Source organism: Micrasema longulum, unplaced genomic scaffold, assembly GCF_059751315.1.
Source record: "Micrasema longulum isolate JH-2025_06_02 unplaced genomic scaffold, ASM5975131v1 h1tg001126l, whole genome shotgun sequence".
NCBI lineage: Eukaryota > Metazoa > Arthropoda > Insecta > Trichoptera > Brachycentridae > Micrasema > Micrasema longulum.
Window position 1 is genome coordinate 140,399 of NW_028278314.1, and position 22,450 is coordinate 162,848.

General features: G+C 31.3%; 1 protein-coding gene across 2 annotated transcripts in view; it reads right to left on the reverse strand.

The window, feature by feature from the left end:
• Window positions 1-4,393: 4,393 nt before the first annotated feature.
• Window positions 4,394-22,450, reverse strand: part of stac (C2 and C2B_Munc13-like domain-containing protein staccato) — a 44,494-nt gene continuing 26,437 nt past the window's right edge. For both annotated transcript variants that reach the window (XM_088233573.1, XM_088233574.1), the window contains 14 exons: window positions 21,591-21,934; window positions 19,807-19,854; window positions 19,435-19,594; window positions 18,066-18,245; window positions 15,975-16,609; window positions 14,617-14,877; window positions 13,208-13,499; window positions 12,030-12,262; window positions 11,856-11,946; window positions 10,308-10,517; window positions 9,118-9,424; window positions 7,421-7,544; window positions 6,359-6,552; window positions 4,394-4,940 (listed from right to left, as the gene is read on the reverse strand). In XM_088233573.1, coding sequence (XP_088089699.1) covers window positions 4,843-4,940; window positions 6,359-6,552; window positions 7,421-7,544; window positions 9,118-9,424; window positions 10,308-10,517; window positions 11,856-11,946; window positions 12,030-12,262; window positions 13,208-13,499; window positions 14,617-14,877; window positions 15,975-16,609; window positions 18,066-18,245; window positions 19,435-19,594; window positions 19,807-19,854; window positions 21,591-21,934 — 3,177 coding nt within the window. In that variant the 3' untranslated portion in view covers window positions 4,394-4,842. The remainder of the gene's footprint in view (window positions 4,941-6,358; window positions 6,553-7,420; window positions 7,545-9,117; window positions 9,425-10,307; window positions 10,518-11,855; window positions 11,947-12,029; window positions 12,263-13,207; window positions 13,500-14,616; window positions 14,878-15,974; window positions 16,610-18,065; window positions 18,246-19,434; window positions 19,595-19,806; window positions 19,855-21,590; window positions 21,935-22,450) is intronic.

A 22,450-nucleotide genomic window follows, 5' to 3' on the forward strand; every position in this document is an offset into this window, starting at 1 on the left:
ACATGTGGACGTTTTGCGCCCCGCGTATAAAAATATAATTTAATTTTAAATTATTTAAAAATGTGTCATTATAATATTTTTAGATTCATAGAATTAAAATACAGTAAATTAATCATAGTGTTATTCTACATTTATAAAGGAGTTAAAATGAATGAATCAGAAATGGAGCTGGGCTGATTATTTGGCCAGGAACCACAGACTTTAGATGGACTAAAATAAGTCCTGGAATGAAGACCTAGAATATACAGAAGAAGTATCGGCAGGCCTCAGGCAAGATGGCCTTATGACGTACGGTGGGTTGCAGGAAGTGGTTGGATGTGGTCGCTCAGGATAGGGAGATGTGGAGATCTAAAGGGGAGGTCTATGTTTATCATTCACGGTCCGTCCATAGATTAGATCAGTGGTGCCCAATTAGTTTTTCCTGGGTACCACTTCAAGAAAGATCTCAAACTCAAGTACTCCTTTTTGCTGTAAAGATAAATAAGAAATGAAATCAGTTTCTTTTTAACATTTATTACCATAGTTCTAATGACGGTGAAAATCAGTTTAACATGATGTGCACGTTTTTCTTTGCACAACTCTGCAAAATCTGGTTGCTTTTCGGTCAGCTTCAGTCTCAAGTCGTCTCCGAGTTGAGGTCTGTAATGATATTTAAATTTTAAGTTTGTCATGGCCGTAAATACGCTCTTGCAAAGGTACGTCGTGCAGAATGGCAGTAAATATTTTATTGGTGCTTTGCTGATACAATAAATATCTTTTAGATTAGCCTAAAAATTACCATAGTCAAGAGATTGCCGCGCGTACCACTAATTGGGAAACACTGAATTAGATGAAACCAATGCCTTTCTAAAAATTTGACTTCTAAATAATCTGTACCTATTTTTTTATATAATTAAATCAGTTATTAGTTAATTATATTTTTAGTAACTACAACAAATATGTATAAATTTGTGGTTAATCGTAGTGATCTGAGATGGGAGATGGGATGACGTTCATCAAAAACTGCGACAAACCCACACACAACCTTTCGCCTGTGGAGTTTTGGGCGAACTGAAGTAAAATCGTTGCATTCATTTGCTCTGCCTAGTTCTGGAAAAAAGAACTGCATAAGTCCGTTGGTTGCTATGAGGCGATCATTTAGTACTGAATTCACATGTCAAATAAATGCGCAAATTGAGATCTTAACCCTGTGGAAGTAGCTCTAATAAACCAAACCATGTTTTTTTTTTATATATTTCGACCAAATGGTATAAAACTATAACAAATTTAGCATTTAAATCGGTTGACACAGTGGTATTATAATATTTATTAAACTATAAAATATTCAAAACTCTTTTATACTGAAATTATGGTATAAAATTGCCTTTTAGTCTATTTCAATGCGTTGGCAGTAGGTACATATTTTACCTATGTACTTAGTACCAAGTGACTTCTTCCATAATCGTAACCCTCACCGCACGCCCTTGATGTTCACCATTGGACGTGAGGGCTGCTTATAATAATGATGATGATGATGATGATGATGAATGATTTAAACAAAAATAAAAAAAACGCTTCAAAATCACAATATATGACTTGTTTTATTCATCAATAAACAATTATCCAAAAATTATATAAAAACTAAAACATTCCACAATCTAATAAATCTTTCTTCAGATTACTAAATCATATTCAATAAACTATTTTTCAAATTATTTTAACAGGTTGTAAAAAGAATTTAGAACGTTAGATTTTATATTTCGCATAAAATATTATACAAATTACTACAGAGTATAAAAGGCACATATTTATATCGTATAATAAAGAAAAACTAACATAATATAATACTATGTTTTTGTTTACTATGCTTACATTTCACATAGTTTGTTCGAACAGGGCAAGGATAGTCTATTCCGAAAATCTTTAAAAAGCAACTGACAGAATTTTTGGACAAAAATAGATTATACAAGGCACAGTTTTATAAAGACTATGCATATTATTATTCGTAATTCAAGAATATTTTGTAAATACATATAAACTGAAGGAAGCTTAACAATATTTTGAGTATGTCCAAATTATTGCAGAAAAGGGCTGGATTCAACCCACTACGGAGTTAATCAAGATAAATAGAATTGACAATAGATATGGAAAACCTGTTTGAGAAGGAAATATGGAAATCTAGGCATTTACAAAGCTTATGACTACTAAGCTGGATTAAGTGGCCACATACATTGTGTAATATTCACCATTCTGTCTATATTTAAACATTTTTATTTCTTATAGTCTTCCGACAATAAAAACAAAAGTTTACAAATGGAAGGTTTGAATATTAGAGTGCATAAATGTAAAGTGATAACTTTAAATAGCTCATGACAGATCATGAGCCCCGTAAATGCCTAAATTTTCATATCCCTTTCTTAAAGAGCTTTTCCGTCTTAGTAAGCAAACATATCAATAAAAGAAGCTCGTGCAGGGCAAATCGTTCTAGAAATATGTGATTATTGCATTGGGCAATACCTGCATTTATTTTGCATACAATTATGATTTTATACATTATAACTAAAAGCATATTCTTTATCTATCGCCAAATTTACAATGGTATCAATATATTTTAATATAAAATATGTATTGAATACATACTTTTAAAATCTTTATATAGCTGCAAACGAAACACATAACTAAAATACTAAATTTCAAAATACTACATTTTTTGAGTTTATCACGTGTAAATTTATTTATTTTTTACAATTCATATCCAATTTCTAGTAGATGTACGAAGAACAATTTTTAATATAATGGAAAGTGTGACAGAGAGGTTAGAATGCTATTTCATTCAATACATACAATTTCTAAATAGAAGGGATGTTTCCACATAAACATGGAAGATGCCATAAACGCGGTAATAGTGACCATTTTCTGGGACTGCCGGGTAATAATGTTGGTAAATAACCTACTAAAGGGAATCTGGTGTTGTCAGGTCCACTACAAAAATGCTTAATAGCAAAGCGTCCTAGACCCTGATTACAATGAAAAATGAACAGAGTTATGTATCTTCAACTGTCTATAAAAGCAAATCTAATTTTCTGTACCAAAATGTGTATATGTTAATAAAAAAATTATGTATCCTCGTCAGTAACCTGTAATTAAACAACGTTAGTAAACAACATATTAACAGCATACTTGTATAAAAATTACAAATCAGGTCTTTATCTTGTGCCTAACTTTTACATTTTACCTGTATCTAATTAATCGTTGGTTGTGAAATTTTAGTCATAAAATATAAATGTTCATGGAAATAAATAGAGAGGGAAGAGGAGAGTAGGGACGGAAGAATACCATGTCTTCCCTCTTTTATATATTTTTTTTAAAATTTAAATTTTTTAAATTTATTTTTTGTATTCAATTTTTTTCCATAATAAATAAATAAAAAATCAAAGCATTTTATTTAAACATTACATTTTTCACACGGAAAATTCAATTTTGCGCAATTTTGAGTAAAACAATGCAAGACACACTCCAACACTCAAAACTAATTTTTTTATGATGAAGGCCTTAAAAATTTGGTTTTGCAATGTGACAAGTGAAAATAATCCAAAACTTCCATGATTTATGAAAAAACCCCTGTATATCCCCATGTGATTTCAACTTTGAACAAGTACGCATTCAAAAATCTGTTCGGCTCCTGCCAAAAATCACGAGAGACAATACGGTTATGTTTTTCTCTAATGTTAATGTAATATATTTTTAATTATTAAAATCAGTCTGAAACGAGGTAAGATAGATACGTTAATAACTTCTTCTATGTAGAATTATGACTGAATTATGAATTATTATCTATAAGAGATTATGTAATCCCTGACATTAAATTCTCCGAAACAACAGTAGAAGTATTTGATTTTGTCAAAGGGAAGAGACCATTGCAGGAGATTGCTGCGAGACATTGCATAAATATGTTTATTACATTTTATTTGTCCTAGCTTTAATTTTATTAAGTTGTATTTTATTTGATTAGTACCTGTATTTATTAAAAGAGACTGCATAAGTCCGTCGGTTAATAAATAAATAATAAGCTGCACACATACAGCAGCATCTTGTTCAGATAGTGATAAAAAATCGTTATAATTTTTATTTTTAAATATGTACACTTTTCCATTATATTTTATCCCACCTCAACACAGGGCTTTTGGTCGTATAGAGTTTGGAAAATGTTAATATTTTATTTAATATAATATGTACTGTAGTAATGAATAAATAAATAGTACTATAAGAAATTAAAAGAAGATTCATAAAGCAGATAAAAATTCAGTGGTTGTATTTTAAATAATTATTATTGTAGAAATATGTTTTATAGAAAAATAATACAAATGGTACAGAAAAGAGTAATTTATAATATGATATATATTTGTTTTATCAATGGCTTATGGAAAATCACCGCACGCTGCACTATAAATCCAATTTTTAAAATGGTCAATGGTGATTCATACTTAAAAATAGGAATAAAGATGTGACCTAATATTCATAACCCACAATGTTTCCAACTGCACAACTAGATTCTAAGTTAAATATACAATATAATATGCATAAAATCTCCTTCGAATTACCTTTAAAACTGGGACAATTATGTAAAAAGTATTATATTTCAACTATGTAACTCTCCATTTTATTAAACTAAGAAAAATGCTTTTTGTTGTTATAATAAACAAAGGAAATTTGTTTGTAGTTTACGTAAAATCCTGGTATACGTAGACTTAAAACATAATTAGATAGAAATTAGTATAGTCACATGAGCACAGTTGTGTGTCAATATAATTATTATTTGTTTAAGTTGTTAAGAGATCTCTTCATGTTGTTACGAACATATAGTCAGTGTGGCAACCCTATCTTTTGTTTTTGTTTTTTAAGGAACTCCTTGGCTTGTTTATCTCCTTGTCTATGTTCCAAAGATTTAATGGCGTCCCCTTCTGTAAAAAAATCAATCACAATAAAATAATTATTTAATGCTTTCATGGACACTTTTTTCTCATTCCACTTATATTTACAAATATCATAGCTTTCCAATTTTTTTGGAATATTTCACTTCAAATAGGACCATAGCTGATTGTTTGAAGTAAATCTTATTTTACTAACATAATGGGCCACTTTTCTTGCTAACTATTTTTTATTGGGACACAATTAATATCTCCTACTACCATATAATTACTTTAATTTCAAATGCTGTTCTTTCACTACCAATGTCTTTTGGACTGACGATTTAAGCCGTCATTTCTTTAAAAAATGTTGACTTTAAACATTTTTCTACAAAAAAAAACTTTTCAGTACCTAATTATTTTACTTTCTTATTTCAACAATGGCAACACAGCACATTTTTTTTGGAATTCAAAGAATAATTTTGACAGAAATTTAAACCAGCGTAGCCAACTCTACCGGATTTGGGAGAACTCGATGGTAATTCTACCGATTTTAAAATATCTTGAACAATTTGTTATTTTTATGACAACCATATAGTCACCCCTTCATCCCGCCGCTCATCACAATTTTCTAACTGTTTATGATATTTCAAACTTTTTTGTAAAAAAACAGTTTTCAAAGCAGCGTGGTAAATCCGTGACTACCTCCACCCCCCATCGAAAACAAAAAATCAGGTCAGCGATGTGAAACTGTTTCCAGCAACAGTAACAGTTTAATTTAACAGTAATTCATGTTTGCAAAACTGTTTCAGTTGAGAACAAATCTACCGATTTCAGCTTGATGGAAGTTTGTAACTCTGGTTCAAACTTGCATTCCTATATAAAAAATATATAAACACTTTTTTTTAAAAACTCTATTTATTTATTCTTTGAAATATGTACTAATGAAAAACAAAAGACATTCAGTCAAAATAATTATTGTGTGATTGATTTACTTTTAAGTTACTAGAATTAATTTCTGTGGATATAAAATATATTTTGTATTTTATATGTACTACTCGTATAATAATTATTTTCAAACAAATGGTATACACACATGTATACATTTTTTTTCTTTCAGAATATCTTAATGTTCATTCAAATTGTTAAAAAAGTTTATGAAACATGTTGATTCAACCAAATTAGTTTAATTATATGGAAACATATTTATAACTTGCTCGGAATATCAAAAACAAACAAACCAGCCAGAAGGCAACTGTCAAACTAAAATACAAACATTCGTATGTAATGCCGACTACCAACATAAGCAGAAAAAAATAGAGACGAACTTATGGATAATAGTAAGTAAAACATAAACTCGCGGCTGTTTTATTTCAGTAAGTAAATAAATCATAAATTTTGTGCATATGTGATTACATCCAGGATGAAAATATTAATTTTGATCTCAAATATATATATTTTTTAGAACATACCAAGTTTAGTTGGTCTTGATAATTTAAGGTGGACTTGTGGAAGGCTCTTGATATCGGTAGTATCTTCTGGAACTTCGCTAAAGTGTACAAAAGCTTCGGCCAGATACTGATTTGACATTCCAAACATGTCTTTGTCTTTCACATTGAAAACTATTAAACCTTGGGTACATTTTCGTTGCTCAGGTGTTAAAACTCTGAAAAGAAAAACACAAAAAAGTTCATATTAAAATTTTGTTAACATCATATTTATATTTCCCAAATTTAAACTCCACTACTAATTTGATTTAATCCAATGATATTTGATAGTCCTATTTAAAACTCTTAACTCACTCTTTGATGCGCCTGAACTACTGAGCTCAATAAAATAAAATATCCTAACTAGAAACCTCAGATAAACTTACTCTTTCATACCGATAACCATAAAACTAACTATAGTTTTCATTCCCCTATGCCCAGAATTCTTAGGTCTACCAACAAACATACCAGTCTTGATTTATTTAATAACAAGTTGTCTTCTTTCATACGATCACTGAATCAAATTAAATTATAAACACCTCTCTCCCGCTTCCACTCCCACCAAGTCTACTATATACCATGGTGTCTTTCAATTTTATTTTATAATAATTTTCTATGCATAAATATGTCTTTAAAAATGCCCATTGGGCGTATACGCCTAAAATATTTATAAATATATAAAAAAATAAATGGAAAAAACATATAATTATGTGAACACATTAAAAATGTGATATCGTCATCACCATCATACCCTTTCCGCACCTAATGGTGCATAGGGCACAGCATTGGTACACCAATCGCAGCTTATCTTGATCATTTTTGTTACATGAAGGTAAGATGACCAGTCTTACACTTCAGGTCAAGGGACTATGAAATATTATAGTGTGAAAATGCCCTTTTAAATAAATATTTCATATCAATCATGTCGGGAATTGAACCCGAGACCTCTTGCATGGCAGGCAAACGCGCTGAATATTACACCACAAGGCCAAATGTGCATAATATGTTCTAGTACTTTTAATTTCAATTTGACAAAAAGATTCTTACATTTTAAAAACTTCATCGTAAAGGGGAAATTGATTTTTGTTATGTGTTTGGGTCTTAGGTCGAATAGTTCCGGCAAACAAATCCTCTGGTAGTAGATGAATTCTTACAAACGAGTCTACACTTCCTGTAAAATAAAATAAAATTAAGTATAAAAAATATGCTTGTCCCAAACATAGAGACATTTCTCTCTGGTAGGTCCAAGAATTTTTAATTTACTGGATCAGGTGACAAAGGAATCTGAGTCATTTTCGAAATTCAAATCTGGTTTGAGTAACTGGTTTGCTCGAACAGGAATGGATTTCTGCGATCAAATGTGGACTAACTGGTAAATGATTAATATGTATATATAAATATAAAATGTAATGATGTATAAAGTATCAATGATGTGTATAAACTTAATATATATGTAAATGTATGTATAAAATATAATACAAATATATATGTGCGAATATATATGTATATATGTGTGTGAATGTATGGTTATGAAAGCATTACAAGTGCCCCGACTCAACACGGATTTTCTAGCGAGTCGGAGCAAGTTCACAGACATGGGTCGTTCCTGATTGTGTCGCTATAAACTGTGTCTCTGTCCTTAACAAATGTATGTATAATGTAATTAATAAATAAAAATAAAAAATATAACTTTTACATACTAAGAAAACAAAGAAAATAATTGATGAACATAAAAAAGCGTTAGGGCACCCTGAAAAATCTGCAATAGCGGAACACTTTATAGACACAGGACATCTATTCGTTTTGGAACCAGAGATTTTGCATGAACTTAGAAATTGCAGTGCATGAAAAGTAAAAGAGGGAATTGAAATACACGAACACCCTAATAACAAAAACAAAGACGACAGGCTTGATATAAATTCAACATGGCTCCCGGCAATACGCACTACAAAAATGACACAGAATGTGTAGGCTGCAACTGCGACACGGTAAAAATTACCAGTACATAAATTCATATTTTTTTCTTCAAAACATACAGTTTACCCTGAAGATGGCTCCTGCAATGGTAGCCGAAATGTCGGAACAAATACAACTTACAAAGAATCACGTTAAAAAGATACATATGATATTAATATTTATAGCACTAACTTTATGATTTCTCCTGTATCCATAAATAACATGGTTAAATATTTTTATTTAATCCGCCGACCGGTTTCAGAACATTCGGTCTATTTTTAAGCCTTGACAAAGCAACAGTCGTGTTCTGAAACTGGTCGGCAGATTAAATTCATTTAGTGATTCACAAAGAAAATATTTACTTACATCATTTGGAGTAAAAACATTCATGGCAATTTTTGGGGTTACTGCGTAGAATCATTTTTACTTATTTCAATATATTTCAGATTTATATGGACCGAAATAAATAAAAACCGTAAAAACGTTTTTTTAACAATAATGAGTACCTACCACAGTAAAAAAAAATATCATGGTTATTTTTAGTGCTGTTTGTTTCGTAATTTACGATCCAATCATGTCAATAGATTTTTTTTTTTAAATTGGAATATAATTTTTCACTGCATCCCTCATTTGTCAACTGTGATATTTTTAATGAATATGTAGCTCATGCCATCTCTATAAACTCACACAGTAAAGACTATATCCAGCGTAGCATTGAAAAGTGCCATACATTAAAAAAGTTATAAATATATCATGATGTTCGAAGAAAGGACAAAAATATTATTTACCATTAGAATCCATAGCCAAAAGATTTCTGGCATTCATGATTTCCACAACCAAAGAAGATTCGGTGAACATTGCTCTTATGGAGAGCATTCCAAATGGGGATTCTGTCAATTTCTTTTGTTCTTCCCATCTCTCCAAGAAGTACTGATGTATTAGTTCGGCGGTCTCGAAGCCATGTAACTTTAGCAAATATTCTATCCTAGATAGTGTTTCATTGGATTGCGATTCCGTGTTGTCTTGTTTAAATGACTGGACCATGATTTTAAGACATTCATGTAAGTTGGAGAAGAACGAAGGTGGGCGCCGTTTCTAGAAAGATTTTCATTTGTAAAAACACATAAATCGGTGAAGAGATTTGAAAAATCTTATTATTGTTTATTTGCTGTTATCATATTCATCTCTAAAACTGCAGGCATTATGATAAGTGAAGGGTAATAGGCAAAAACAGGAAAATTGCTTTTTTTTATATTCAAGTGATATTAATACCATTTTTTTCTATCTCCTGAATGAGTTCAATAGAATGGCATATTCAAAACTTATCAAAACCTTGTCTTATAAAATGTAGAGAAAACATACGGAGTCACGGCTGGCAAAAACCCAGTCAAAAATGCGACAAAAATAAAAATGCGAAAACCCACAAGTGTATTCATTTAACACATTTAAGTACACAAGTACACATATTTACTATTTATTAATATGTTTTAATAATTCTTCTGACTTTCTTTAACCAAACCCAATAACAATTTTTAAAAATAGATTTAATTGAACCCGGGTCATGATTCTTTGCCTGAATTCAGAGTTGATGGTAGACCTCATGATCCATCCATTAGTTAATGAGTGTTCCTTAGACTCCAAGACTGGTATTCCAAACACTCTCGTGGCTGTATTATCTCGTGTATTTACATACAAAATACACGTGAAAATCTGTTATCTCATGCCACGAGAGTGGTTCAGAATAGCACCCCTGGTAGTGAATGAGTGTTCCTTTTATCAAGCACATTACAAATGCATGAATTTTTCAGATAAAAAATGTTTTTCGTATAGTATTTGAGTCACTCCAAAGTGAGATAAGAAAAAAACCTTCATAATATTATACGTTTTTATGGTAGATAGCTACCAGCATAAGATTAATTTATTTACCAATGGGACAAAAATTACTGTTTTTTACAATTGATACAAAATTGTTTTTTACCTCTAAATTAGTTTCTACAAGTTGGAACAACAACTGACTGAGTTGGTCCCATATGACATCCAAAGTCCGAGTAAAGTTATCTTGATTTAACTGACTATGTAGTAAGTCAAGATTCTCTTCTAAATACAGCATCACGCGATCCATGCTAGAGCAGTCTTGGTGAAGCAATTCTGCACCTTCAAGTAAAAACCGGGAAATCGATGGCATCATCTATAAAAGAGAAATACACATTATTATATACACAGAAAATTCAGGTTCAGAGTGATAAAAATGATACACAATCAATGTTCAGTTATGGCTATAACATATTTAAGATTTAAAGAACTGCTGAAAGAGCTTTTGTTATAATTTGGAAATTAGATATTTAAATTTGTAAATTGAAGCTTATAAAGTAAGAAGTAATTTAAAAATAATTAAGTTAAACAAACAAGAAAACATAAATGCAGTCAGTAATAATACTATCAAATTACAATACAGTAAACCCCCTATAACGCTGAGATAGTTAACATGTTATCGGGGGGAACGTTATAGGGGGGACTTGTCTCGCGCGGAATTACTTAATCTTCCCGGAACTTGCAGGCAGGGTAGTTCAATGTGACAGTTTAACTTTTTTTGTAAATAAGTATTATCAATATCTATATTGTATGACATCTACCACGCAAACGTTGAACCGGGTCCGGATGCCTCAGTGTAATATTACATTACGCACTTGAAAGTGAGTAAGGTTGACCACACCCAAAAACTGTCATAGTGCAGTACTACGATCATAATCTAGCAGTTGATTTTTTCTTCGCAAAACATATGCATTATTTTATATCACAGTTTACGACCACTTCAAGAAGTTGATACCCAGTTGGTGCTTGTTAGCACCAATAATAATAATAGCTCGCTCGTCATATAAAGTGATGGGGTGTTAAGATTTAACAATAAAAAAAAGTGCGCATCGATTTACTTGATCATACTTTTTTCCAAGTGGAACATACTTCCTGACTGTATTATGTGAATATCCCTGGGACAGAGCAGCGATGTGCCAATGAGTCATCAATGTTAGTTCCGCTGAACGTGTCTATCAAGGTCGAGGGACGCGGACCTACTACGTTATACTAGAAACCACCGTTATAGGAAAAAACTGCCGCACACGTTATAGGAAAAAATCTTAAACGAGTGTAAGTTATAGGGGGGTTTAATGTAGTCAGATAATTTAGCCACTCCTAGAGGAGTTCAAAGAAATCACAATTTATCATTGCGGTTTGCAAGTCGAGCTACCATGCAGGTGATCCTGTGTTTGATTCCCAAGAAACTTAGCATTTTGGAAAACTGATCAGCTTTCGATAAATAATTGATTCATACAATGAGTTTTTATCTATTACTATACAAAAAAACAAAGATGCTTACCAGTAGTGGTAGAGCTAAATTCTTAATTGAGTCTTATTGAATTCCTTATTATGTCGTACATTAAATATATATTCAAAATGTGCAAGACTGTTTCTTCTAATGAAGAGGTTCTTTTACACATGTTTTAAGAAAATGGGGATAAACAATACTAACCTTTGTAACGACTTTCTCCAAAAGCTCAATAATTTTATTTCTAACTGTATCTATTGCATTCTCCACAACATTTTCTAAAGTCTCTTTACATCTGTAAAACGCAAATATCATTAAATTTTCACATAAACATGGCGTCGTAATTCATTTGGACATAAATAAATAATACAATTTTACCTCTGTGCTTCAACAGGACTCTTTATATCGCTCAATTTATTAATTATGTCGTCCATTCCCAATTCCGCAACAAATGGCTGAAGACTTTGCCTTACATAATCTATATTGTTTATAGCTAGACACCATTCCGTGGTTACTTGGAACTTCTTTTCATATATCGTGGTCACTTCACCCATTCCTTCAACTCTTGCTGACATATTGTCTGCGTAGAAAACACAGCACCGACAAATGTCCTAGAAAAAAGAAAGATATAAATTAATAATTAAATAATAAATTAATCAGATTTTGCTGTTAGTAGTCTTGTATGTATGTACTATTTCTAGTTAGGATAAAAGCAACCTTTTTACAAAAGAAATCAAGAATTAATCATGTAAAATTGATAAAAATATTTTTTGGATTTGACAGCAATTCAAATATTAATTGCACTTTTTTGAACAGGTGTATCATGTATTTTTGGTGTCAATACTCTCAACAGCATTATCAAGTTATAGGTTTGTTAAATGCTATTCAAAAGTTGTCCAATAAATTCTTACAATAAATGGCCAATATTAAAATAAATGCTTTTAGCAATTTATTAAGAAATTATTATCGCAAAAGGAGTCACATCTTCTAACCAACTCATGCTAGAAATTAAAACGGTACATTATATTTAACATTCTGGTTTTATTTTTAAAAACCGCATAATTTTTGCTAATGTTATTGAGCACATAACCGAAATTAATTTTACATGGCATTATCCATATTTTCATGCTACGCTATTTTTAACTCAATTTGAAACACAAAAAATTGATAAACTTAAAACCCCCCTGTTCTGTAAATCATTTGAATAAATCTGAAGCATATGACAAAACAAAATGTTTTACTAAATAGTATTGCCTAAATTTTAAGCCAAATTAAAATAAATATCTTTGTAAACCGGCCTTGAGGTTTTATATTAAGAAAATGGTGTATTATAGGTTATCATAATAATTTTAAAGAAAACAGAAATATTATTCAATTAGTTTAGCAACGCTTGTTAAAGTTATTTTTAAACATGTTTTAAATTTTACTTAAAAATGTACAATATTCATGGAATTACATAACATTTGTTTTTTAAATATGTCATGTTTTAAAAAATAATATAAAAATCTTGCACTATGTAAACTACTCAAAACACAATAAAAATCTATGAAACATACATCGATAATCTTAGCCACAAATGTATAAGACCCCTCAACATCCGGCCACGCCAGTTGCTGCCAGAAGACTTTTATTTGGTAAAAGATGGCCAAGGTATCCACCGCTGAGCTGCTGTACCGAACTGTAGCGTCCACAGGCACCAGCTCATCCAGCTCTACAGCCTTCTCTATACGAGTCAAGGCCTTGAAGACAGCGATGTCGAGCCACTGTGCTACTCCACCAAAGAACCAGTTGTGGAATTTGGAGATGGAAAATTGGGACCAGTCGACGGGGCAAAGACCTTGACCTAACCTGAAAATATTTTTTTAAAAATGAAACTAGGACGGGTAGTTTTTATATTTGTACATATTGTAAAACCTTAAATTTTCCATGAAATCCCTCACTAAGAACAAGAACTCTATTTTTGTATTGTTAAATAAATAAAATAAATTTATGATGCAGAAATGAAAAATACTTAATAAACTTCCATTTGTTTATAATAACTTCAATGAAAATTAAAGTTAAAGGCAGATCCGGACCTACAATAGGTTGAGCTGGCACAGATAACCAGACACTTGCTTACAAGGAAGGGGAGAATAATATGCTTTTGTTAATAATTTACAAAGTGTTTATTCCCTATCCTTTTCAGTAAATGATGGGGCATTAGATCCTGTTAGATCTGACGCTGCCTAGAATCTTTTATGTTGTGTGAAAAGTAGACTAAATCCGACAATGTGAGATAAAGGAGCACTTCTCAGTCTAATCAAAAGTATTGTATGAAGAAAAATCTATCTTTAGTAATTCTGCCATGTATAAAAACAATATTCAAACATACATAGGGTCAACACAAATTGAACTATGTAATTGGGGCAATTAAAATAAAAAAAACATAAGATGCACATGAAACCAATTTCTTGATAAATAATTGCAGTTGTAGTTTTTAGTAAAAGAGGCTAGATATTAAAATCAAAATGGATGACGACTTATTGTAACTAAAATTAGGAAATTCAGTGCTACATGAAAATGGATATAAAAAATGCTTTCCTTTTCGCTGTAAAATATAGAGCATTTAATTGTATGGTGAAGTTTCGGAAAAACATTTTAATGTTGGCTTTGTTTGATAGTCTAATAGCAAATAAAATTCCAAAAAAAAACCACTGAACTTCTTCATTGGTATCATCCCATATAAAATAAACAAAAAAAAAACACGTTGGCTAGGATTCTACTCTAACTTAAAATAGTTACGGTTATTATTCTGACTTATCTCCAAATACTCTTTTCACTTAAGTGTTTTCCATCGTTGTTTCATAATATATTTAAAATTGGGCAATTACTTCTACGTAAAGTCATGTTTTTACATTGGACATAATTTTATTGATAACGATTATTCAAACTTCCTCGCATTTTTAAGGGTTTTAAATTTACTTACGCCAAAAATCGCTGGAGTACAAGATATAGTTCAAACAAAGTTGTTCCCATTGCTAGAGGTTCTCCTTGCAATTTCGGGCCACCAAGCTGACTTCCTTCACCATTCTCATCGGCTAATGTGACCTTGTGTTGTGATGTATCTTCACTGTACCTGAGTCTCTTCATACTTTTACAGACTTCGAGAACCTCGGGCTCTACTAACTCACATATTTTCGATTGGTACAAAATGTACAAGCTCTTTGCATATGAAAAATTTACAACTCTGAAATGAAAATAACATTACTCAGTTACATGAAGAATAAACTTAAGTACTACATAAAATTTACATTATTTGGCAATAAAATTTGCATGCAAATGACACTTTTTTCTCAATTAATTACTACTCAATTATATAAAATAAAATTAATTAGCAATAATAAATCACAATATCTACACATAAAAAAAAATAGGAGATTTATTTTACATATATCAGTTCATGCACAGATTTATTAGCAAAAAATAATTGGTTTGGTGCATGAAGGTGCAGGATGCAAGACAATTTTACCTAATAAATGACTTTAACACACTTTTCGTTGAACAATAGGGAGAGGTCTCAGCAAAGTGTTCGTATGGGTTTTTTTTTCAGAAAATCATCATGATCGTAGAACAACGTCTTATGTGATTTTCTTTAACATTACACGAGAGTGGTTAATTATTTTTTTTGACACTTTATGTCACAACTTGATAATTACAAAAGTATACCATTTGAAACTTGGGTTAGTTATACATAATGTTCTTTTCGAAACCTGGAATATAAAGCCTTTATAAAACCTTTTCAACATCAAATATAAAAGAAAGTCAATGTCGCATTTTTTACACATATGTCGTTCTACAATCACAACAAAATTAATTATATGATACAAAACCCGCACGACTTTTGTTCAGAGGCACCTTTCCTTTATCGCACCGAGTGTTTAATATTTTGGAAGAACGTATTCTAACAGACAAAATCTATTTTTAAGAAAGAGGCTCAGGACTGGATTTTCCTTGGGATGAAACTCCTTGACGATTTCCAAATTATTATTAGTCAGTTGTTGAGGCCGCCGTGTATATATTGTTGTTCTATATTATTCATCCTTCCTATTCCATCATTAGTCCTGTGGAGTTGGGGCTTGTGTCACAAAAAATGTGAATAAAATTATTTGTGAATAAATTAATAAATACATTTAAAAGTCTATGTGAAAATGCATATCTACACTAAACACTCAAACCCTTTTACTGTGCCTACTTATACTAAGATAATGACGATAGAAAAATTACAAATGTATTGGTGTAGGTAGCTTAAAATATTGATATTTGAAAATCATGAAAAATACTTACTCGGCAAATACTTTATCATAGTACTCCACGGCTCTCTGTAAATCAGACCTCACAAGCTGAATAACTCTAATCAAATGTTGCAATCTTCCTTCCTCACTTTTATCTTTGCATTCATTATTTTCCAAAATATGCACAAACCATTCTGAGGCACCTTGTAAACAGGCTTCCTTCAAAACAAATATAATATCACAGATAGGTTTATCATCAGTTCTTTTTAGCCAACCGTAAACGTTCGGCGGAAACACATCAATGCTCTCCGGCATCTTCAAATCGGATAATGAAACAAATATTGTCAAAACATCTCGTAAAGTTTTCAAGACATTCTTGTCCCCGGCAGTTTTTTTCCTGATTTTTCTTATTACGCTAAAACAGGAAGGGAATAGTTTTTTCACCGCGTCCCAGAAAAGTTTGGTTTCTTCCTCGCAAATCAAATCTGTCTGTAATGGCTTGACTAGTTTAGATAATATGTTTGTGAAGAGTGTAAAGCTAAGTGGATGTTCGTTGTGTACGGCGCAGAACACGGTCCATTGCGCTAGTGCTATTTCGTGTGGACTTAATCCACTTAAAGCTGCGTGTTGTTGAATTAATGCTTCAGCCTGAATGCAAAACGTTCCGGACCACCAGTATGGAGCTACCTAAAAAGAAAAGAATGACATTTGAAATAAATTTTAAGAATACCAAAGTTATATTATTTTTAAGATAGAGAGTATAAAATAAATAATCTGAAGCACTAACTTTGTGGTTAGTAATTTATTTTATAATTAAAATATATCTTTGATGGGCGGACATAGAGTATAACTGCGTTTTTGTTCATTTTGCAATTTATATGAGAAAATGTTCCTTATGTCTGCCTACATCGATGGTATATTAACAGTTATATGTATATTCAAAACAAAAAACTTTGTGCCTATTAAACTTTACCAATACTACACCATACAGATACAACTAGCATTTATCTCGGTACGGGTTTACCTACATAGATAGATGCAACAAAAAACGAATATTTGGTAATGTACATGGCACATTGTACTCTACTATTAGGGATTTTCTGCTGTGCTGCCTGTGGGTGCGATACCCTACCAATACCAAACCATACAGATACAACTAGCATTTATCTCGGTACGGGTTTACCTATATACATAGATGCAACAAAAAACTTATATTGGGTTATATACATGGCACATTGTACTCTACTATTAGGGATTGTGTATAAATATTTTTTCAATGTACAAATTGTATTAATATTATTGTGCTATGTAATTTTTTTTTTTTTCTTAAAATCTTAATAAAGATTATTATTATTATTATTGAGTGGTACAAATGAGAGGGTTAAAAGCAAAACCGACACTATCCCACGATCACTGTTACAAATATTTTGAACAACGCAATTCGTATTTAAACCTCATAAATATTCAGATTTGCTGCGGAGTAATATATCTTATAAAGGAAATAGAACTAATGTCATGTTTTGGAACTATGCCGTTTGTTTTAGGCGACTTTAATTTTAAAAGGGGCGTCTTGGCCCTGGCCATTTGCTTCATAACACAATTAATTGTTTTCCTATATAAAAGGGGAACGCATTGAAATCACTGTCAGATTAATCAGACAGTGAGATGACATCTACGTCCTGTTTGTTACTATTGTTCTTCTAAATTTGTGAGAAAAATAAAGAAAATTTTAAGCAAGTGTTTTTTCTACTTTTCGACATTTCGACTTCTACTAGCGCCAAGTTCCAGAACCAAAAATACGAAACATCCGAGTTTAATTGCTGGTAAGATTACTACCATGAAATGTTGCTTTTTTTTAAGGCTTGATTTAATGGTTTGTAATTTCAACATTTTATTCAAATTCTTAACCTATTGTACAAAACAACACCAGAACCTGTTTTTTAAGATGGTGGATACATTCCACACAGTACTTTGTAAAAAAGTATACTTAAAGAGAACAATAGTGGATAGGTTTCCATTATAAGCAGTAAAGTTTAAAGTGACAAACAAAACAACTAAACTTTTAGTTAGACTAATTTATAGACAGATCAATGAATATACAATACATAATTTCTAAAAAGTGTTACAATGGTTAATGCCTCACCTTCGAGTTTTCCAGTTCATGTAGGAGTAGAGTTCTAAGAAGATGCCGATGTTCCTGTGTAGCTACTTGAGAATTTTTCTCAGAAGAGAATGACAGTCTAACTTTCACAACGCCTTGTCTTCTTAATTTGTTCTTCTTGTCTAAACTGTACCACATTGTCATCCCAGATGTTGGTATAGACTGAAATAACAATTACCCCACAATCAATAAAAAATTAACAAAATTTGAAAGTATAATAAAATATAAATCTCGTCCAGAAAACAAATGAACGTATTAATATTTAAACTTTTTTGCTCCGTAGACTAACTGCCATTTTTTTCTCTTTTGGGTAGACATCCTGCTTTCCTAATATTGTTTATTTTTACAAATTCATCAACTTCAAATGTATTTTTGAAGCTACACAGAGCTACTCACTTTGAAAGATGTTTACTGTGGAGCGCAGTTTTTTTTAAAAAAAATTAATTTCATATTTATACCAAAAAAATGAGGCAAAATGCAAATTTAGTAACATTTTTAAATAAAATAAATACACAAAAAACTATGTATGACATAAAAGGTACTACATGTGTTAGGCGGATTATTATATTTACAGGAAATCAACATTTTGGTGATGGCCTGCCTAAATGGGATCCACTATCGTGGGACACCTTTTACATCTTACACACCCAATTTTTTTTCTTTCACTGACATGGACCCCTTGCAGGTTGTAGTCAACCCCTGATATATATCACTTTGGGAATCACTGATTTAAAGCATTTATTTTTTAGTCAAACATTTAAATCAATATTCGAATATAGGTTTCGAATATAGTATTTGAATGGGTTTGGTTGATGGGGTGTTGTGGTTGAGGAGTCCCTACCCCAGCCGGAACTTAGACAGAGAAACAGGTTGGATGTTATAATCACTGTTTAATTATGAGGGTACCGGACATAAGACAATTTTATTCAAGAGTCATGGACACATTTCTGGTCATGCAGATACAAGAGGAGTTCCCAGCAGAATGCTCATACGAGGTTTTCCCATTAATTGAATTATTTAAACCCAAAACGCGTATAACTTTGAGACGAACATATTAAGTTCACCAAAACGAAAACCATTTTCAGGAGAAGTGTACAAGTTTGGATTTTGTATAAGGGAAGAGACCATTTCAGGAGACTGCTACGAGACATTTCTAAGATTTATATACTGTTAAGCGAGTTGTCAAGATGTTTATTAAAATGTATGTTTATCTAATCATTTTTATTTTTTATATTTCTGAGCGAAAGGTACCACTTTTGTTCATTTATGAGATGAAAATTATGAAAATATGATTTTAAGAAAGAATATTAAAAGAATTTAATGTCTTCGAAGGAATTAGGGTCGTACTTACTTTTAAAGGGATACTTGCTCTGCCAATAAGCTCATTGTCGTGTTTTCCTGTGGACGCTGTAACAGCTATTTCTTTCATCAACTTTCTCAATCCTTTTACTCCTTTGACTTCGAATATCTTTGACATTTTCTCTTTCACTGTTTCAGCAGGATCAAAATCCCTAGAAGCAAATAAAAATACCATTTTAGGAATATTACCATAATGCAATCCACATAACATCTATTTTACAGCCTCAAATATTTTATCCTGAGTTATTGTAAGTTATTGAATTTATGTTAAATCAGGTAGTGATTTTCTTAATTACTTTACTAGCTGTAAATATGAAGAAAGTAAGATCAATAATGCGTATTTTTAATATTATTTTTTTCTTACCAGACTTCCAAACAGAGTGTGTCTTCACCGGGAGATTCTGATATTGGCCTGAAAAAAGATAATATTACATGTATTAAAATTATTAAATAAAAATACATTTCACCTTGTGACTGTCGTAAAAATGTGTATGTCTTTTTCGCGAGATCCCGTGAAGAATGAATTTGTTCCGATGTCTCAGCAAAAACGGAGACGGCAGGCTTAAATTAAAATTACACTCAAAATGGTTCCTGACACAACATATGAGAAACAACAAAATGACTCTGAATATATTTACAACCGACTGCGACACGGTACAAACTACAAGTTCATAGTTTGCCTTGAAAATGGCTCCTGCAGCAGTAACTGAAATGTCGGAATTATCCAAAAAATAGGACATATTTTGATAACAGTGACCATGAAAATCTACACACATTATATAAAAATATATTTACTTTTGATAGATTTGAAGTTTTCAAAAATGGATAAATCCACATTCAATCTGAAGTATTTTATGATTGTAATATCAGATCAACGTTTTTGAACAAAAATTCTTGGAAGGAACAATAGTTTTAGGTGTTGTCTAGTAGGTAAAATACTTTGGATGTATCTTTCCCAAATCAACCAAGGTTTTCAGCTCCTTTATTTCACAAAAATCGATAGATGGAATAATCGAACAAATATCAAACATACGCAAGATGTAAAATTGATATAACACAGTGTGTAAAGTGTAAATTAAATGTTTTCTGTATTAAAATAAATAAAACAACTTTGTTTTTAATTACTAATTTATTTATTTTTTTCACCGACTGGTTTCAAGGCAAACAAGCTTCTTCGTCAAGGTTTACGTAACTAATGAATTCTTTCCTATTATATTTTTATCATGTTGAGCCAATAAATCAAGTATTTTTTTCCCTAAAGGGGTGGTGATTTGATATGAAGATTTTCGAAGCTATACGCTTACATATTACATAAACTGGTGCTTCAAATATAAAATTTATAAATGTTTTCTATTTGTTGAAATGGTATGTAGGAAAAGAGACCACTTATTTTGGTATATAGTACATATATTTTGTTGTTAGTTCTGTGTCAGGGCGGATGAAGAATACGGTCAAACTCTTATCTGCATCTGATGGTGCATAGAGTGTTGCATTGTAAAATCAAATACACCTATATTAGATCACCTGTTACAGGAAAATATAGTAATCAGTCACATTTTGGGTGCCAGTCTAGGGACAATGAAATATTCAGTTTTAAACTTCCTTTGAAAAATAATATTTCATGTTAACCTTCCCAGGATTCAAACCCAGGACCTCGAGTATGGTAGACAAACGCGACGACCATTACACTACGAGGCGGACTTTTTGCCACTCGATTTCCTTTTTCAGTATGTTTACCTTTCTAATCGAAAAGACTCATCCAGGATTTTGTTAATATTTCACAGACAGAACTGTATTCTTCATCTGCCTGAACAAAATGCTAAAATTTTAGTGTTATTAGTTTTAATTTAATATTTTTCATTTAAATTTTATTTTTTCTGATTAGAATGCATTTATTATTTTGCACTCCATATAAAAAAGACTGCCTTAAAATAGGTTGTACCTAGTTAGGCAGACTACACACAATCCAGAGAACTCTATTGCTACAAAAATGCAGTAAATTATAAGAATCGTTATGTTAATAAACCTCCATCATTATTTTTATTATTACTTATTATTATTGATTTACAATGTGTTTGTTTTTGGTTATATTTATTTAGCGGTTTCTTTCGGGTAATGATTATGCGCTGATTATAAAAATATACTTACAGTGAAAAATGTTCTTCCCAAACAGGACTTAGAGTCTCTCCTTTTACTGAAGTATTATATCTCTGAGTCGGGTTTGAGAGTAGATACATTGTAACAAAAGGGTCGCTCAGGCCATTGGCATCTTTTGGGTGAAGGTCTTTGGCCTCAATGACCTCAACATTGAGCATGATATCTGGTGGTTCCTTGGCTTCTGCTTCAGCCAGGATCTCCCTGTGCCTTTCACTGGAAACTTTGAAGGCATCCTGTGCGTACGAGAGTAAGGCAAGTTGCCCAATATCCACATTCCCGTCACAGCCCACGTTGTGAATTATTTGATACAGGATCTCTTTATAAAGTTCATCGATCTGAAAAAAAAGGGTAAATTAATTATTTTTATTTCTGAAGAAGTTCGGTGGCTTTTTTTTAATATTCGTCAATCTGACCATAAAAGTATTTATTTTTATATAATGTAATATCATCTCTACAATTTATTAAAGTTTTGTAATTTTTTAAGTAGTTAACTTTTATTAATTTTTCATGCATTTTCGAGAAACTTCGCCGTACAATAGATTTTAAATTTTTAAAGTCATAAAAGTCGATAAAATAATTGTCCAGTAAAACGAATATTTTTTTGAAGCTTATTAGTAACATAACATTTTTTTTTCAATTTGTAATTTTGAATTCCCGTAAAAACGGTCATTCCATTGGCCACGCCCCTAATACGACACGATTTTTGTTTATTTGTTCCTGACCATTCAAATTTGTTTAGAACATTGTCACGAATCTTGACGTCACTACTATCAAGGCCAAATACTTATGTCGCGTTTTTCTAGTGAAGTATTAAAAAAAAAAAAAAATATGTGTGAAAACATTTCTCCACA